This window comes from Pteropus vampyrus, unplaced genomic scaffold, assembly GCF_000151845.1.
Source record: "Pteropus vampyrus isolate Shadow unplaced genomic scaffold, Pvam_2.0 Scaffold19, whole genome shotgun sequence".
In the NCBI taxonomy this organism is placed as follows: Eukaryota; Metazoa; Chordata; class Mammalia; order Chiroptera; family Pteropodidae; genus Pteropus; species Pteropus vampyrus.
In genome coordinates, this window is record NW_011888800.1 from 6,883,971 (window position 1) to 6,903,800 (window position 19,830).

Here is a 19,830-nt window from a genome sequence, read left to right on the forward strand (position 1 = left end):
TAGTAGATGGTTATATATTATAGACAGGTTCTTAGGCTGCTGACCATCAGGGCCATATGGCTAAAGGGATATGGGGCCCAAAACAAGCTTTGATAAGGGGAAGAAGCCGACCTCCACTTCAAACAGAACCAATTTTAACACGTGGCTGGGCAATATGCCTCAGACAAACCAAATAGTCCAAGGGCCTAGAGATATAGAGATGCCAGAAAAAATTAGAAAGCACTTTCTGTAAGGTAATAAAGTAGTTCCAAACTAACGGTCCTTGGACATATAAGAAGTCTGGGAAATTAGAACGAATGGGCTGACTCCTGCAATAAGAACAAGTCCTGAAGGCCTCATTTCCGATTTACTTGTCAATAAAGTAAGTAGAGACAGCAAGATAGGGAGAAATGTAGGGGAATTACATCCCACTTTGCAGCTAGCCTGGTGGGCTCAAGCAGGAAATGTCAGAAAGGAGGCAAAAAAGAGTTCAAATCCTTGGTATAAATTAGAGAAAAAGAGATGTACAGATTGGCCAGCGATTTATTTTTCTAATGGTAGATGACTGAATGTTACACTAGCAGAATCATGGTAGAAGGATTCGCTCTAATGACCTCTTAGTCCCCTTCTAAGATTCCATGAAATCTAATAATGTAAATACATCCATCTTACCCACATTTAGCCTTATGATTTGTAACATCCTGACAAATGGTTTCCATAATTACATGTAACCACAGACAGGATGGGTGTGTGTGGGTGAGGAGTACAGGTCTACCAAGGCTGAATTTCTCCTGATCAAATATCAATAAGCACAGAACTGCTACTTATCACACACAGCTGGAGCTTGATTACCAACCAGTAACCAAGACGATAAGCCATGTACTCTGAAGCCTTTTCTGTAAGTACTACCTCACCCCCACCAGCCCTCGTCAGCCAGCCCAAGCAGCCAAGCTTGAGATACCTTCTCTGCATACTTTTCCCGCTTGCGCTTGCGCTCTTTAACTCGGTTGGTTTCCTCCTGCTGCCGTTTCTCTTCTTGCCGAAGCCTTACTATCAAAATAAATTTTAAAAAAGATCTGATGAAGTATCTGTGGCAATCATAATCCTCATTCTGTGAAATTAAAGTGGCCATATCTTTTGATATTTATGATCCAAAGAATGGGTTCAATCTGTCCAAGACAGATAACCTATGGTTTTATAATTTGGAGAAGAAATAGAGTTCTTGGATTCTTAATAGTTTTTGGGTTCGAATCATGATTCAGTTTAATTACCATGGGCCTTTCCTTGCCTTTATTCTTTTTCATTTTCTTTTCAGTCTTTCAGTATCTCTCATTGCACACATAAAGTGTATAGAGTCTCGAAAGGTTTATAGAAGGTGGTGGCAAATGCAAGCACCATAAAAAAGGAGCTTCATCATATTTTCTTATGTGATGCTGTGGAAGTCCTCAGAGGCTCACAAAGTAAGTTGGAAATATATTATTTTCAAAAGCAAGAAATACATGGGAGAAGGATTTGTATGTTATAGCAGTGTGTTTTTCCATCTTCTCCACAGAAACATTTCTCTGGGCAGAACAAAGTAAATTTATTACTGCTCAGGAACCTAGGGAACTAGGCTTCCTGGTGTAAAATTATCTGAAGTCATATTACTTTAAATAATATATGTGAATTTTACTTTCTACTCCATAACACATCCTTGTTTAGGTTTTAACATAAAATACTCACACAAAAATGTTTCTTCCCCAAAACAGTCTTTGGCTTTGTTCACTCTGGGCACACAGCCAAGGGCCCTTTCCATTTTCAGTTGTATGAGGCCAGAGAAACATTTTTTGATGTTTAATGAGAGCATTAATAAGAGGTTTAGAGTACATACGTTTCTTCTCCAATTCTTCATCATCTAGAAGAAGACTAACCACCTCTTTGGGTTTCAAGGTATCTGGTTTGAAGTTCCCACCAGAAATCACCATCCGCTGAATCTATACAAAAGCAGATCAAAATGTCACAACCAGACCATTCCCTTATGGCAAATATCCAGAAAGAAAGAAACAACCTTCTCAATCTGATCCTCCAATGAGGCCCCTGGATTCCCTATTTCTTTTTATTCGCACAGTTGGCTCATCCAGATTATTTATTCCATTTCCAACAGAAAGGACAATAAGAATGTCTTTGCTTGGGACTGCTAATTGATAGCTAGAGGATTCAATTATAATGAATCAAGATGGGAAAAAAAAAAAACCCACCAAATAATAATTTCTTTGTAAACTAGCAAATTTGGCATATACCTCAGAGGCTGATCAAATTGAGAGCACTAGAGTGAGAGCTCAAATGTTATCCCTTCTTCCTTGAATATGAAAGTATATCAAAGGTAGGGGCCATGACTGGTATCACCTCCACATAAACAAGAGCTGAATCTAGGCTGTAAATACCATTCTAGTAGTAAAGGAATGAGAAATGGCCAAGGCAGTAGAGATTACTATTGTACAGGACCTGATTTTATTTTCTGTCCAGTAGAAATTTAGCCCCTTCATGACCAGTAAGGCAAGAGTCTTAGTCTAGTCAATATGTAGTACACAAGTATAGTATTTCCTTTGCCTTCTGCTTACCTCACTCTTCTCTTTGGCTCTCTGTAGAATGCGTTCTTCAATGGTGCCTTTACAGATGAGCCGGTACACAGTAACCTGCTTTGTCTGTCCCAAGCGGTGGGCCCTGTCCATGGCCTGCTGGTCCACAGTAGGGTTCCAGTCACTATCATAAAAGATCACCTGCATAGGCAGGACAAGAATACAGAAAGACTGAGGTACTCTCAGGGCAAAATTAGGAATTGAGAGCAACCCAGCCCAGCCATTCGTCTCTTTGGAATAGTTTGATGCCAGATTTTTTCCCTATGGTATTAAGATGAGCAGATACCAATTTATAAAACCAAGCCATTCCTTCGCTTGCTCTTGGCTAAAGAGACATATTCTAGGGCTTTTTTTCAGGATTTTCATTAAAAGAGGGAGTGGCCATAATATTAATACTTAACACTTAGCACTTACTTTTTGTCAGTCATTATTCTAGTTGCTTAATGTGTATTAACTCATTGAAGTCCCATAATGGCTATGATTTAGGTACTATTACGATCCCACTTTATAGATAAGGAAACTGAGGCACAGAGAATTAAGAGTATTTATTCAAGATTATACAGCCTAAGTAAGCAGTGGGCTTGGGATGTGAGGAATGTGGAAAGCTTTTTCTTTAACACTAGGCCTACTTGGTAAGAGGCAGGCATGACTCTCCTGGCATTCTCAGGCTTTCATCAACAGGGTCATTTCTTGTCCCTTGAATTCCGGGGAAGAAATGTTTAAAGGTTCACTGGAAGCTAATTTTAGTTTGCTAAACAACAAACACAAACAACAAAATGTACTGCCCCTCCCCCACCTTACGAGTGATCCTAAAACCAACAGACTCCTGGGTCCTCAGCCTTGACACTATATTATCCAGTAGGACCTCCAGAAAGAAAGCCAGTTCAAAGTGGCATGCGTGTCTCATGCACCCTCCTCTATATTTAATCAAGTCACCAAATTCGGTCAGTGCTTCTTCAGAAACGAACTTATCCTTTCTACAGTCCCACTGTCCCTATCCCTATCCTGGAGTAGGCCCTCGCCACCCATGTCTAGCCCACAGACCAGAAGGCTTCCTAGATTTGTTTCTTTCTTCTTTAGTCTACACTGGGTACCACTGCAGACCACTCCCTCTCTGCCAGTTATGCTGTAACACACCAAGTTCAAACTCCTGTCAATAATCAGGCCTTGCTATAATGAACCAACTTCATTTCTATTCTTTCCTAACATAAATACGCCCCTTCTCTTTTGTCAGATAGGTCTCTTCAGTGTTCCTCACTTGTATTACATTTGTTTACACCACTTTTTGCTCAAGCTGTTTTTCTGACCTAGAATCCTTCAACTCACCTCTACTGGTCTTTTAAGATTCAGACCACTTCCAGAAGGCCTGCCTGATTTCTCTTGCCTATATAATGTCTCCTTTTCCTATTCCTCATGAATTTCTATTAGAAATAACAACAGCTAAAATCTGTTGAGCACTTACAATGTATGTGGCACTAGTGTGCATATATATCTCATTAAATTTTCACAAAACCCCTATATATTTCCTTTATCTTATAAATTAAAGAGACTGGCCTGAGCTCACAACCCTAACAGTCTCCTCCCACAACCTGCACTATTAACAATACCTTTTGTGGCCTACCCTGGTTCAACTTCCCACTTAATTACTATCGTCAATGGGTGTCCAATTATTTCATGTGTACTATTTAAGATATCTTCCCATCTAGTCTTATTTGAGCACAAACATGATTCCATCAGCACAAAGCATGATTCCATAGATACTAGTCACTTGATACTAGAATCTCAGGAGATTGATCAAAACTAGACAGAGCCTAAAAATGCAAACTGAAGAGCTTGAAACTGGTTCTCTATGATGCTTTTCCCATTGCTTAACACTATTTCCTAAGTAACTTATTTATTTTCTCATTTAAAAATAAAGGCAATTCAGTCATTCTCTGGAGAATTCAGACTTTGGTAAAGATGAACAAAAGGCATTAGCATTTTCAATGCTCTTGCTTCTACTAATAAGATCCCCCACTGGTGCTCCTTTTGTCTTGCTTTTATATAAGGTATAATCCCTCAATTTTTAGTACAGGTTAGAATTATTGGGGAGAAAATTATAAACTGCCTACCAAAGAAAAAAAATCATTGTGAAAGCTTATTGTTAATTCAAGGTGTCCACAGACTTAGAATTTGAAAATACTAAATGCTTGTCACTTGTAGAGGAGCACAGCAAAGCTGACCACAGGACATTTTGGAGCTTCAACAAGATATATAAAATTCTAGGAAATCCAGCTTAAATTTTCAAGGAGAACAAAGGAAGAGAAGATAGAGTTAATGAAAAGGAGACTGCCAATTGGACTAGGGGGAAACATTCTTTGCCCAATATACCTAAAATGACTATATATGTGGAAAATGAGAATTGACATCACATCTAAAATATAGTACCTTTAGTCGTCCAAGCCTACGGCAATGGTTCAGCATGAATTCATAATGGAGAATTCTATATTATGAATCATTCCATAGGTGCTTCCTTAACATTTACATTTTTCCTGGAAGTCCCAGTGGCAACCAAATCTAATCCAACTTGGGTTCTTTTGAGCTCATAAACAGTAAGATTAAAGCCTAACAAGACAGGTTTGCAATTTAACTTCAATCCGCCCCTGCCCAAATTTAGTGGCTATTTAGTGGCCCTCCCCTCAAAATTAAATTTAAATGGATTAAAAGAGGTAAGAAATTTGGGAGGAAAAGAGAATAGTATAAGATTCTATTTAGAAAAATACTTACCCGGGCAAAAAGAATATGAAATATAAGCTAATAATTTAAAACAAGAGCAAGAATGAGACAATTAAAAACCAAGCTAGATGTATGGTTATTATCTAATTTGACAATAAAATGAACACAGAATCAACTACACATGAATTTGAGGTGGGGGTAGAGGTGGGGAATTGGGGAGGCAATGCCCATCACAGTGGGACAGAAATGACACCTGTATTTGGTAATCAGGTTTATGGAACTCAGTGAGACATTCTAGAGAAAAACAAATAATGAAATGATTAGAACAAGTGACTTAACTAGAAAAGATTAAAGCAAGTCAATCTATAAAGCGTGGCCCAGCAATGACTAAAGGGAAATATATGAATAGTCAGCATCTTCATGAAGTTGTAAACACCAAGCTGTACAGGAATGACGAGGGACAGATGAGATGGGGCGGAGGACCTAGCTAATAGGTCAGTGAGTAGTAGTCAAGAGATGAGGGACTGAAATGGAAAACAGGAAGATTTCAAGAGGAATAACTGGAAAAAGTTGGACAAATTCTTAGAGGGAGGAAATTTTTTTTTACCCCAAGAGAATGGGTGGAAATTCAGTCCCCTGGGAGGGCTGAAAGCTGTCCCATGTTGCTTCAAAGAACAAAGGACTTCTCATATTTGCTATCAAGGGACAAAAAGCTCATTCTCTCTCTACATATAAGCATTTAAAACAGGTCTGACACAGAAACAAAATAGTGCAGTTTATAATAACCCCTCACACTAAACCAAGTCAAATGCAAAGAGATCCCTACTTCAGGAAGAATACACAAAACACAACACAGAGAGTAAGGGGCAGCTGTCATTAATCACATGCTAAAATCATGTTTTTACTAAAAGAGTGGGCCAGAGTCCCATTGTTTACAAATACATGTTTATATATGCATTCCCAATCATAAGACATTGAGTTTTTCCTGACATTTTAGGCTGACTAACCTCTTCCTTGTCCATAAATGGTTCTGGGAATCTTCCAAAGCTAAATAAATCTCAGGTCAAAGGAAAAATGCTAGGCAAGCAGTTAAGCCTATTGTTTTTCTAACAATAACACACAGAGAGTATAATCTGACTTCACACAAAGCATTACCTAGGAATTCATTTCAATCTGTGGTCTCATTTTTCTGAGGAGTATTCCAGAAGGTTTTAATTTACAATGAGTCCCCAAGCCCTTCCCCCCAAATTAAATGTAAATTATTTTGGAATTGAGAACTGAGAATACTTAGAACCTCTCTTTAGCCCCCAGGATGAAAACAGAATTTCTATTTCTACTCTTCTAGCTATGGGTTAGGAGCCTATTTTGGTTCTTTGTGGATGGCAGGAGCTTTTTACCCCCATAAGGCAAACTATGTGAACAGTAGAAGTATGCTACAGATCTACCCCCTTAAATGTTTTTTTTTTTTTTGATCATTCAAATGAACGAGTAGGGGAATTATTCCTTAAGAAACCATAGACCAAACCTGAGATAGGCAGGTTGAGAAAGAATATACATTTTAATGAAATGAACTTATGCTCAACCTATCCAGGTGACCTCAACCAGCCTGAGTGACATTGTTACTTAATGTCTGCTAAGAATCTTGAACTTAACATACCCTAAACCAAACTCGTCATTTCTCCAATCAAACCCACGCCCTACCTCCAACCTTCCCGTTAATCAGTAATTGGTATCTCCATCACTCCAGCAGCACAGGTCAAACACTTTAGAGTTCTCCACAACTCCTGCATGTCCCAGACCCAATCTAGGAACAAATCTCATTGTCTGTGCCTCCAAAATATACGCAGATTCCACTATTTCTCACTACCTCCACTACTTTAATCTTTGTCCATTTCACCATCATCTTGTGTCTAACTCCTAACTGATCTTCCTGCTTCTAAATTTCTCCCTATAATTCTCCCCACTCTTATCCCTCCCCACCCCAAGCCAGAGGGGCACATTTATAACCCAAGCCAAATTATGTTAGTCTTCTGTTCAAATTCTTCCGATGGCCTCCCATCTCAAAATCCTTACCATGGCCTACTAAGCCTTATATGATCTGCTTCTCCAACACTCATCTCACATCACTCTCCCCCCTCATTCATTGTTCCACCTACATAGAGCTGACTGCTGCATGCTGCCAAGCATGTTCTTACCTCAGGGCTTTACACTTATCTCCTCTGCCTGGAATGCTCTTCATTCTGCCAGATATTTGCTTGGCTTGCTCCCTTTCTTTAAATCCTGGCTCAAATGTCACCTTATCAGAGAAGCTTTACCAGCCCATATAACACAGCAACCCTGATCATGAGGGGTTTTGAAATTTACCAGATGGAAGAAGAGGCACCCAAGAGAATGCTCTATGCTGAGGGAATAGTTTATGCAACAGTGTGATACAGTATGGTATGTTCAGGAAAACTACAAATCAATCATTATTTCTGGAATATAAATTTTATAAGGGAAAGTAGTCTGGCAATTAGACTAGACAGGGTGATAAAGGCCACAAAATGAAGGGCCTTGTATGCCATGTAAAGGAGCTTATATCTTATCTTGTAGATTATGGCAACTCCCTGAAGAGTTTTAAGCAAGGGAGTGGCATGGTTAGTAAAGAAGGATATAAACAGAGTAGATATAGGGCTGGGGGCTGAGAATGGAGTTCAACAGATCAGCTAGGATGAATCTTGTACTCATATTGAGAGTATGACTAAGTTGGGACTGAATGAAATGTTTACCGAGAACCAAAGGACAAAGAGAAAGATAAGTTTCTGCTACCTGATATGGCACCAAGTTAGCCATTACATCAGAGAACCTACAAGAACAGCACCTACCACCAATGACAGCCTTCCCTTAAGATGAACTGAGGCTGATGATGTGCACATAAGATACAGCAACTACCTAGCTATGCCCCAGTGTCCTCAGGCCCTGGAGCCCTGTCCCAACCTGGTTACCTGGCTAAAGAGGTTTAGATGCCAAGGGAGGTATGGCTGAGTCTTATGGTTGATATTCTACTTATAATGATATTACAGAATCTGGTTTTTATTCTTGAAAGTAGGCAGTTCTGTGGTGTACTAGTGAACAAGGAGAAAGAACGGACACAGCTTAGGAGTGGAGACTGGGAAACATGGGATCTAGTTGCAGCTCAGCTGCTGTGAGTCTATTCAAGTATCTCCATCCTGTACTTCGGTTTGCATCCTCATATTTGTGGGGATTCTGATGCTCTGTATTTCACAGAGAAGCACAACAGCTACATAAAATAACATTTTTAGAGTCATGCCTTCTATAAAAAAATTTCCTATTTATACAAGATTATGAAAACTGTTATTAAACATATTTGAATACTGGTACTAATTCTGAGATTCAAAGGAATATTCTTTCTTCTCCCTTTCAGATACTGAAGTATTCCTCCAAAGAGATTGAGTATGAAGATAGATAACTTGATGAAATGTCTTTTTTACTTTATTTTTTAAATTACCCATTTCATTATTCTCCAACCACCTTTTGAAGTTTGGGATACAAAAATATGAGTTTATCTTACTATGAAATAATGCATAAGAGTAATAAAAGAAAGCATCCTGATTTGTTCAGTTATAGCTCCCCAAACCAACCTGGTTGGGGTGACTAATTTTTTTTTCAGTCTGTTTATTCACTGACATACTCCAAGTATTTGGACCGTATCAGACACATAGTAGGCATTCACTAAATATTTGTTGAATGAATGTGTTAGAAACTTATTCCAAAGGAATGCATAGAAAAGTCCATAAAATGTTCCAGTTTCAGGCAAAGCACGATTACTGTCATTTAACACAACAGAAAGCAAAGAAATAAAAAGTACGTGACAGAAAGCAAAGGGTAATACCAACTGAAAGACATACTTATAGTAAAAAACCTGCATATATATAAGGTGTATTGTGCTCTCATTACTTACTGTATCTGCAGCAGTGAGATTGATGCCCAGTCCTCCAGCTCGTGTGCTTAGCAGGAACACAAAGATATCGTTCCTGCAGAAGAGGGAGGAATATGTTAAGAGCACAAACTGAAAAAGAAAAATGGCATGTGGCATAAGAGAGGGATCTCTTGAATACAGAACAGAAGCTTGGGCTAGAAAGTTTTGGTGGTTACGCAGGCCTGATCTAATATTTCTTTGACACATTGTACAAAGGTGCTCCATTGCTAAGATCAAACCATGGCTGTCATCTTCCAATTTGTAGAGATACTTTTGCTGCCTACTAATACTGACAGGCAATATAATTACAAACATGTAGTAAATATAAAAGTAGGTTATCATGGCAGAAGAGGCCTCTCTCTATATTATATAAAACAGGCATATTTTTAACAAGTCGAACCATTTCTAGTTCATATAGAAGAGACAAATCAGTATTTCCTGGTATTCCCCCTCGTAATTTGAGAAGCAATAATTATAATTTCAAAGCACTCATTTTCAGCTGAAGAAAGTCAGTCCCAGAAAAATGATCTGAGGGCTAAGACCCAGGTCATGATTTCTATGTATGTATTAAGTTGAACTTAGGCTTAATTAATGAAGACAGGCTGGAATTAAATTACTTTTTGAAGAATGCCAACATAGTCCTTAAACAGATATGATTAGATACAGTTTTCTGTTGTTCTTTACATCATATTTCCTTTCACAGAAACCTAGAATTACAAATAAACTAGTAGATGCCACTGCCACTCATTCAGGCAACAACTATTTACTGAGTATCGTCTAGGAATAAGGCCCATGCTAGTCATAAAAAAACAGGCTTTGACTATAAGATTTATCTATGTACACACATACAATTAGGGGCTCAGTTTGAACACAGTTCTTGCATTTTCATGTTTCTGCCACTTGATGTTATTTTCCAGAACATTTCTAAGAAATTGCATTATACCTGTGAGCAAACTTTACAGTCCCCTAAATCAAGCTGCTAATCTCCTTTTTCATGACTATAATGAGGAATACAACTAGAAATTCATTTACATCAGTGTTACTCAAATTACAGGTCATAGCTATCACTGGTTATGAAATCAGTTTGGTGGATCTGGACCACATTAAAGAAATAAAGAAAGAAATATAACAGATTAGAAATATTGCAAATATTACAGGTCATAAGGACAAGTACGGCTTTGTGCACTAAATACGAAGGTACTATTCTGTAGGTTCAAGTAGGGAAAAAAAAAAGGGAAACACAGACATCAGGATGTTTTCATCTTTTGATGCTGTTCTTCCTTGACAAAGTCACTTAACTGCTGAAGGTGTTTCCTGGATATAAAATGGGGATGGCTCTGAATACAGCTGAAGTGACTAACTGATGACATATCAACGGCAAACATGAGTATCAGTGAAGGAGCTATTCTGAAATAAGCATCCTGGTTAATCACTAAGCTGGGTAGGTCCTCGTAGAAATCTGTCCATTATTCGCATTGTTAAACACAACTTTCCTAGAGGTGGGCATGGATAACAGAGCATGTTCAGAGGCCTCTTGTAGGGCGTGAGTCCAAAAGCTCTGTACTCTTATGAAAGTTGTACTAGTTTATCCTTGAATAATACCATGAAGTTTAATATTTCGTAATTTTATTTAATTTATAAGATGTTATCTTTTATGGTTAAATCATAAATAAATCATACAGGGCAAACCACAAAGTTTAAAGGCATGTACCAGTTTACAACACATTTTCCGATAGATGTGGGATGATGTAAATGGAAGCTTGATACCTCACAGCCCTTAGAAGAATACTTAACCACAAAAAGTCTTCAAATAAAAATTGAACTTTCTAGGCTGTACTCATCTAAGAATAATCCTTCCCACTCTAAGTCTGAGAAGACTGCTCTTCCCCTCTATATCCCTCTCCTACTTTGGCTGTTACAGAGGCAGGGATCAGAGGCTTCTCTCCAATATCTGTGTGAGAGCTGATGAGAGTCACCTAATGGTTAGGATTTTTTTGGTGATTCCTAAAGCAGTCCACAGCCTCAGCATGGTGTGGGGGCAGAGAAATGGAGATGGAATGGGGAGGGAGGTAGAAGGCAGTTGGGAACTACAATAGAAGGAAGGGTAGAAGCATAAAAATGGGTCATTGCTATAGTCCAGACAGCCAGAGATATAAAGACCCAGATACAGTAATCGCTTACAATTTTTTCTATATACAGAAAAAACACTAGCAAAAGAAATCTAAGTAAAAATAGATTACTAGCAAAACTTAGAAAATGGTGGAAAATCCTTTTTTATTTTGGATATTAACTATGTATTGAAAAGATGTCTTTTAATGATGCGGTAGATGGTAAATAGCAAGGTTTGGCTGCATTCAATTAAATTTTACCATGCTATAATGGAAAAAGAAGGATTACTGTAACCTTGGGCTGTTAAAATCAAAGAAATTAGTTCCCGTCTTGGATCATGTTGTTGTATTATTTATTAAAAAACCATCTAAATCAAACTGCTGAGAATTCCTTTCTACTTAATAAATCTGGTATTGATAATGTGATTTGTTTGGAGGCTGCAACTTAACGAAGAAAACATTCCAGGAGGCAACATGATGGTTTTGGTGCCCTCTAGGGGGCTGAAAAGGAATCTCAACTCAAGGTCTGTGTTGGAACAGGCCTTAGAGACCAGCTTCCAGGTGGTCTATGAAATTATGTGACAAAGACATGCCTAGGTCTCACTCTTAGTGAGGCCACTTTGCACTAAAATACCCAAATAGTGCTGGGCGCGTAGCTGACAACAGTAAAGACTTGCTGAGTGACTGAAAAAAAAGTCTGAATGAAAGACGACACTGGAGCTCTACAAAACTCTTCACCAAGAAAGAAAATTTCACATGTTTTCCAAAGGGTCACCCTGAGTGGTCAGATAATCAGGGGCATCCATTTGGTAAATGTCGTGAGGTATGAAGAAGTGAAGCAAAGGCACCCCAGAGCAAAGACCTGTGAATAGCTACTAGGATCACGCAATGGTCACATGTTCTTAATGTTGCCCAGTCAGGACATCCTGGCCAGTCTTTAGTCTCAGTGAGACTCTTTCCTGGAAGGATCCCTCATAAATAAATCTTGTATGTAGGGAATGTAAATGGCTTTTTATAGGAGTTCTTGTTTACTCTGGCTGACCTTTGAGCCACAGGGCTTTCCAGTTGAAACTACAATTTTTCTTTTGATGTCTTTTCATTAATAATAATGAAAATATTTGGCAAGGCATGCTTTTTTTGTTTTTAAAAACACCTGTCTTTTCCCTACGTTGGCCTACTACAGCCACTCAAGTTTATAAGTTGAGAACTTTTTCCTCGTTTGGAGGGGTCTGCCTGATAAACTTCTGGTCTGTATAGGCACAGTTCATGTCTATACATGAGATATAGGAGATTATTTCCTAGTCATAATCTCAACTTTAATTATCTAGATCATTGCAGGCCGGGAAGGAGACTTGGGTCTGTTATTCACTCTGCCTAATACTAGATGTAGGATGTTAAAGTGGTGGTAATTCAAATGTTGAATCTAAAAAAAAAACCTCACTGTTCCCCTAAGTCATTCTCAGCTGTGGGGTTTGAAATTTCAAGTAAGGTTTCCCATAAAAACTGTGAAAAATGATATATTTACTACGTAGATAACAGTACAATTTAATGGTAAAAATACTCTTCTTTTAGAGCTACGCTTTTCAAAACTACTGTGTGATATTAAGATTGCCCAAATAACTGCTTCATAAATTAAATAAGAGTTCTTATAAGTCATAAATTAGATACATCTACTGACATTTTCTACTATAATATACTGAGCTCTGGATCACATAGTCTAGTTTTCTGAGAACTGGGTCAGCTAGAATAACAGCTGTAGTTCTACAACTCAGAAGACTAAATCATTAGAAGTCAACATACTACAGCTCTGGTTGGAATCTAAACCAGCAGAACTCTCTACAAAGCAATCTGACAATATTCACAGTCTTAAATGTTCACTCAGTGATTCCCCTTCATCGAATCTATATTAAGAAAATAATCTAAAATAGTGACAAAGATTTATAAACAAAGATATGCTTTCGACATTTTAACAACAGAAAAGTAGTATATAATACACCCAGTGTAATGGATATTGGTCATTAAAAATAATGATTATATTTGCAACGACATGGATAGACCTAGAGGTTATTATGCTGAGTGAAATAAATCAGAGAAAGATAAATACCATATGATGTCACTTATATGCAGAATCTAAGGAACAAAAAGAACAAACTAATCAAAAACAGACTCACAAATACAGTGGACAATTTAGTGACGGACAGAGGGGAGAGAGGTTTGGGGCTAGGAGAATGGGGTGAATGGTTAAAGAAGTACAAATTAGTAGTATCAACTACTAGTTGGTTACGGGGATAGGGAGCACGGCATAGGGAATGCATTAATATGATGGCTAGATGGAGGGCCAGGGTAGGGAGCGAGCAATTGGGGGGATCATTTTATGAATTATATAGATGTCTAACCAATGTACTGCATACTTGAAACTAATTTAAATAAACAAATTTTGAAAAAGTAATGATTACAAAGACTTTTTAAATGATATGTGAAAGTGTTTATGATATAATGATAAGTGAAGAAATCAGGACACATAATCGTATCTATAATATGGTGTCAACATGTAACTATAACCACACACATATTAAAGACGAGAGGAATATACCAAAATGTTAACAATGATGAAATTGTGGGTAATTCTTATTTTCTTCATTAAATATTTCTCAAATTTTCCTCAGTAGGCATTTTAATATGTAAAGATGCCAATTGTTATTAAAAAAAAAAAAAGTTTTGCTGTTAATGAGATCTTCAAATGTAAAATATCAAACATATTAGTGGAAAATAAACACAAACAGAAGTAGGTAAAATACCCATTACTTGGCTTTTCTTCTAACACACAACCCATGCCACCTCATACCAGTGTGACCACATCACAGAGGTGCTAGCATGCCTAGAGAAAATACAGGCAATCTGGGGGAAAACACAGTCTATAGATAACATAGTCTACAGATACTGTACATAAGATTATTGTCTGTTGGAGCTCCTAGGTTGGAGTAGATAAGGAGATAGTAAAATATATTTCATTTGATTTCAGAATCAAGAAAAGATGATCATTTGGTAAACTTTTTTGGTTGGGGGCATAACAATGTGGTGGGGCTAGAGGCACTATTATGCTTATACACGTCTCAATTCAATTTAAGAAACTGCTGATAGCTTCTGCTAGGTGAGAAGTTAGGTTAAGCTGTCCACACAGTTGCTCCAAGGTAACAAAGCGAAACAGGTCCAAAGCAGACCTTCCGCTCCATTGTTAGTTAAAAGCCACCTAAATTCAGATAGATGTACAGTTTCAACTTAGAAGTTATTGGCCTGAGTATACACTGTAACCCAAAACATCAGGATATTATTTCCTTACCCATGCTCTATTGTATAGGATTGTGCAATAGCAAAAACTCTCAGAGGATATTCTATATTGAATTATGGATGTGTTTTATGTTAAACTGTTTTAAATTTAAAGTAAACCACACTTTAAAACTGAAAGAATTAAAAAATTGTAACCTAAATACAAATAGCTATGTGCTTAATTTTCTTCCCAAGAACTCAAAAGTTAAATATTAACAGACTACACAATTAAAGGCCAGAAATTCAGAATGTTATAATTTATAAAACATTAAGATCTATTTTATTCCTTAGTTGTCCAGGTTTAAGGAAGAAAATTAAGAGTGGAGTTCAGCAGACCTGTCACTAGCAAAGCATGGCTTTCTCCTTGGAGAGAGCAGTAATCGGACTCTGCTTATTACAGTGAGAACCTGCACTTAGGATAATTATGGCTCTGTAAGCCATGAGCAACCAGCAATCAGTATTTGAAATTTCATAGGCTCATTATCAGGTAGGAGAAGTGCTGTAACTGAGAGCTACCAGCTGAATAGAATGCACATTAGTGCAATCTGTCATACTGTACTGTACTACTATAATGCTAGAGGGAAAAGCATAAAAAAGAAAGTATTTTTTTTTTAAACTCATACGTCAAACGGGTAAGCAAAATAAATAAAATAAAATAAAATCAACTATAAGTCAACATCCAGAGATAGCCACTGTTAACATTTAGCAATATAGCCTTGTGGACTTTTTCCTATAGATACATAATCCACATGAGGGTCTGGAGTCATAATCAGAAGTCATTTTATTGCCTCAAAAAACAAGCACTGATTTAGTAAGAAAGTAGATTTCAAACACAAAAATACCAAGTATTCATTTTCCCTCTCACATACACACAGATCTAAACTGCTATAGATAGATTTAGCTACCTCTTGAAATGGCAGGAACAACATATCATGATCACTTAAAAAACAGATGTGTCAGTATTTCTTTTAAAGTCATGATCTCAAGCACTAGAGGAAAGTCAAAAGAGGATTTCTGTAATTCCTATTAACATTACCTGTTCTGAAAATCAGCAACCATGTCCCGCCTCTCTGAGATTTTGGATGAGCCATCAAGCCTCATATAGGTATGCTTCCTGTAAACCATATATTCCTGCAAATCAAGAGGAAAAGATATAAACGCAGTCTGATGCAAATTCTGTATTCCATTTCCCACAAGCACCTAACTATCTTTTACTTCATCTATACTGGGGGCAAGTCATATCCAGAATGAGGTGAAAGCAACAGAATTTAATTTATAAAGGAGTTCACTGTCAGTGTATAAAAATTGAGGGTAACTTGAAGACTATATCTACTCTCTATTTCAAACTGGAAACTACTCTTACTCCTCCAGATTTCTGATTTTCATGAAAAACAAATATCCACCTATACACACAAAAAAACCCTAAATCTTCAAACCAAAATGGCTTTTCAATTACCAACCAGATGTTTCTAATAGCTATTGATTAAGTAACACTTGCCCTAACGTGTTTCTTCCCAGCAAATCCTTATTGACCAAAGTCCTTGAATTTACAGCCTCAGCTTTTTCCCAGCAGGGCACGCATCACTGTTAAGGAAGGCATCAGAGTAAACATAAGACAAGGTAACTTTCCATAGCAGAGAATGTTCCTGACATAATGTGTAAGAGGAATTACAACTTTTAAGAACCAAGAAGAGGCTTTAAGAGATGTAATGGAGAGGACATATCTCCATTTTTAGAAGTACCAATTCCTCTTCCAGATAATATCCAAATAAAAAATGATTTCCTTCTTCTTTACCCTCTGATTATATGATTTATAGTTCAAAAGGACCATTTGTAGAGGAACTATTAACAAAAGCTCAACACAGCTGCCTAGTTAAAAGAAACACTATGAAACAGTTATTTCGGTTCTAAAATAACTTTTCCCTATTGAAAAAGGCTAATCATTTCTACATTAGGGAGATGCTTGTGCAAATTGGTCAAACATTCTTTGATAGCAATAATCTCATATGTAGCTCTTATCCCTGGTTGGGTATTTCAGCAAATGATGCGGCTGGTGCAGTGTATGTAGCAGCCTACCCTTAGAGCAAGTAAGTGCCAAAAATCCTTAATGGCTCAGCAAAGGTCTCTGGCTAGGATAGCTGTGAAGTGAAGCTGGTTGACGCTGTAGACAAGTTCACTGAGTTTTGTGTGTGTGTGTTTTAACTATTTCCTTCTGTCTCCAGGTAATTCTTTAAGGGCTTTGATAATCAAAGAAGGACAGAAAATAGCCACAGTGAGCTTCAAGTTCACCTTTAGTGGTATTACCTTATAATGGAACAGGGTTATGAGCAGAAGAGTTGGGGTGTTTTGGATAAAATGGAATTCAGGAAAAAAGGTGAAAAATGATAGCATGATGATGGTATTTAAAGGCTCACTATACTTTGGCAGTTAATCCAATCAGAGAATATCACCATCCAGAACAACAAAATAATGAGATCATACAGACATCCCACAGATTAGGACTTTAACCAAAAGGTGAGCTTTTTGCACAGGCACTTTTTGCCTTTTAAAGCAGAACTTCTAACCTCAGTGAGAGCACTGACAAATGTATCTTCTTGTAGATATTGCATCACATCCCTTGTATATCGAAGTTCAGCACAACACCAGAGAAATTAATCCTAGACCACATTCAAGCTAACGCTGCTTACAGAGAGCCTGTTACTGAGGCAACACAAGTGAATCTTTTCAGTTTACTGCTTTAAGCCTTTGCTCTTCCACCCAGGGGAGTAGTGGGATTTCAGAAGGCTTATATTAGTTTAGATCCTATTTCAGTAAATAGCTTCAAAAACAGCAAGTAAATGGACATGGAAAAAGCCATTAAAAGCAGAATAGAAGAATGTCTACATCTTCACACCAACGCCACAGAATAATATCTAAAAGATAAAGAATGAGCTAAAAAAGCAATTCAATATTTCTTTCATTCACAATTTCTAGCTATACCAGAGTTCTTCTAGATGTCTGTTTAAAATTCTAGGCTGTTCAAAAAGATACTTAAGCAAATGTTCATTTGGAAAGAAATGTCTAATTTCTTCCAACTATTAAATTGCAAGAACTGTGCCCACTTCCATTCCTAGTTCAGTTTTCCTATGATCCTAAAAACATCTAATAATTTAGTATAAAATTCAATGCTATTTGGTTAAAATAAAAATAAATTTTAATAAATGGTTTGATAGTTTTCCTAGTACTTTTGAAAATTAACTTTAAAAATCACTGATCTCCAAAAAAAGATCTCCACTTAATGAAAACATCAAAAAGTTTCGAAGATTCATCTTAAGAGCCTTGCTCAATAAATTCTTTTCAAAGCCAACAGCTAAGATCTGGTTAATTAGAAATTGTCTATTTGCCGAGTTTTGTAGTTAGGTACCTTTTAAAGACAGCACAACATTTCCAGTCACCCCCCAACTCTCTCTGTAGTTCACTCCCATGACTGAGGACCATGGCAGAATGGTTACCACTTGCTGGATGGCTTTACTGTGGTTTGTAGGAACTGTGACAATCTTAGCACTCCTGTATAATAAAGAAGTTTTATGGGATAGCAAGACTAAGCATTATCCAGCCTTTCCTTACATTCGGCATCCAGCAGACACCAAGGGTCTCTCTCACTTAAATTGTACCAAGTGAGTGAAACATGGCATCCATCCTTTCCTTATTTAATACACAGCCTTTTGGAGCAATCTGCCTTCACACTACTTGTGTTATTTCCTTTTCTCCTGTACCATATGTTCCAGTCACAGTGAACTACTCTCCCCAAATATCTTCTACCTTCCCAACTCTGTGCCTTTTTACACCTGGCTTCCTAGTCTGGAATGCCTTTCTTCCTGTTGGCTGAAATTCTATTTAAGTTCAGATGTCACTGTCCATGTGAAGTCTCAAGTGACTTAGCTATCTTCAGCTCTGTTTATGCTTCTTTTTTGGCATTAATATAAGGGTATGCTTGACAGTTATTTTTGTTTGCAATAAACACACATGTACATACATAACCCCCCTCCACTAAACACATTCCTTGCAGTTACAGACCACATTTAACTAGTATTTACATCTGCCTCACACAGTGCCTTGCTCACAGTTGCTATGAAAAATAATTTAACTAAACAGAATAAATATTGTATGGTTGTAAGCTGACACAATCCCTTCTATCATTCTTAAGACCTAATGAAAATGCTAGTTAACAGTGACCTCAATTTGCTTTTCATTCCACGGGGCAGTTTTAGAATACCCAGCTTTTCAGTATGTCCAGAATCACAGCTCCCAAAGGTAACTTGGAGTCCTAAGAGAAGCCAGCTCACAAATGACAGAATGTCTGTTCAGTATGAATCCTTCCCTACTGAGGTACTTGCTGACTGAGCAAGTTATACAACCCATTGTCTCAAATGTCATCATTAGCTATGGATTATCTGGATCTAATTCTGCATTGCACTATTTTCATATATTAGTACAATTTAAGTTTTGTCTGGGTTTCAATACTTAACAATCACACCACATATAGCACCAGTTGGCTGACCCTTTCTAAGTACTTCTGTTGTACTGCATAGAAAATATTAAGATTTATTTCCTTAAACTACAGACTCAGTTGCTTGATGCAATAGGAATGAATCTCAAAAGAGACGACTCAGAGATAACACAAGTCATCTGTAGAAAGTTAAAAGCTCTCTGCAACTACTAGGATATGGTGGGGGGCAGGGTAGTGGAAAGGTCCTAAACTAGGATAAAAATCGTGGTGGTAGGAAAAGTTTTGTCTGACATTCAGCTAGATACTACCATCCCAACTGCATAGGGGCTGTCTGTTTCCATAATATCCCCACCAGCCAAGACCCTACAGGTGACTCAGTAAATATATATTAAACCCATGACATAACATTTAGTGATCTATCATATCCTCCCCTATTTATGTCCTTGACTTCTGTCCATGGCACACTAAAAATTCCTGGCCCTGAAAATTAAGCAGTCTCCTTTTTAAATCCCCCATCCAGAAATACTATTACCATGGGAAAGGATAAAACATTTCAGATTACAGAATTCTATTTGGAAGAAGATCTGATATATTCACAAGAAATTTAAATTAAAG

At 37.4% G+C, this 19,830-nt stretch overlaps 1 protein-coding gene across 3 annotated transcripts in view; it reads right to left on the bottom strand.

The window, feature by feature from the left end:
- INO80 (INO80 complex subunit) overlaps positions 1-19,830 on the bottom strand; it is a 105,603-nt gene that overhangs the window by 6,266 nt on the left and 79,507 nt on the right. For all 3 annotated transcript variants that reach the window (XM_011354935.2, XM_023527767.1, XM_011354934.2), the window contains 5 exons: positions 15,763-15,857; positions 9,274-9,346; positions 2,580-2,738; positions 1,850-1,952; positions 941-1,029 (listed from right to left, as the gene is read on the bottom strand). In XM_011354935.2, coding sequence (XP_011353237.1) covers positions 941-1,029; positions 1,850-1,952; positions 2,580-2,738; positions 9,274-9,346; positions 15,763-15,857 — 519 coding nt within the window. The remainder of the gene's footprint in view (positions 1-940; positions 1,030-1,849; positions 1,953-2,579; positions 2,739-9,273; positions 9,347-15,762; positions 15,858-19,830) is intronic.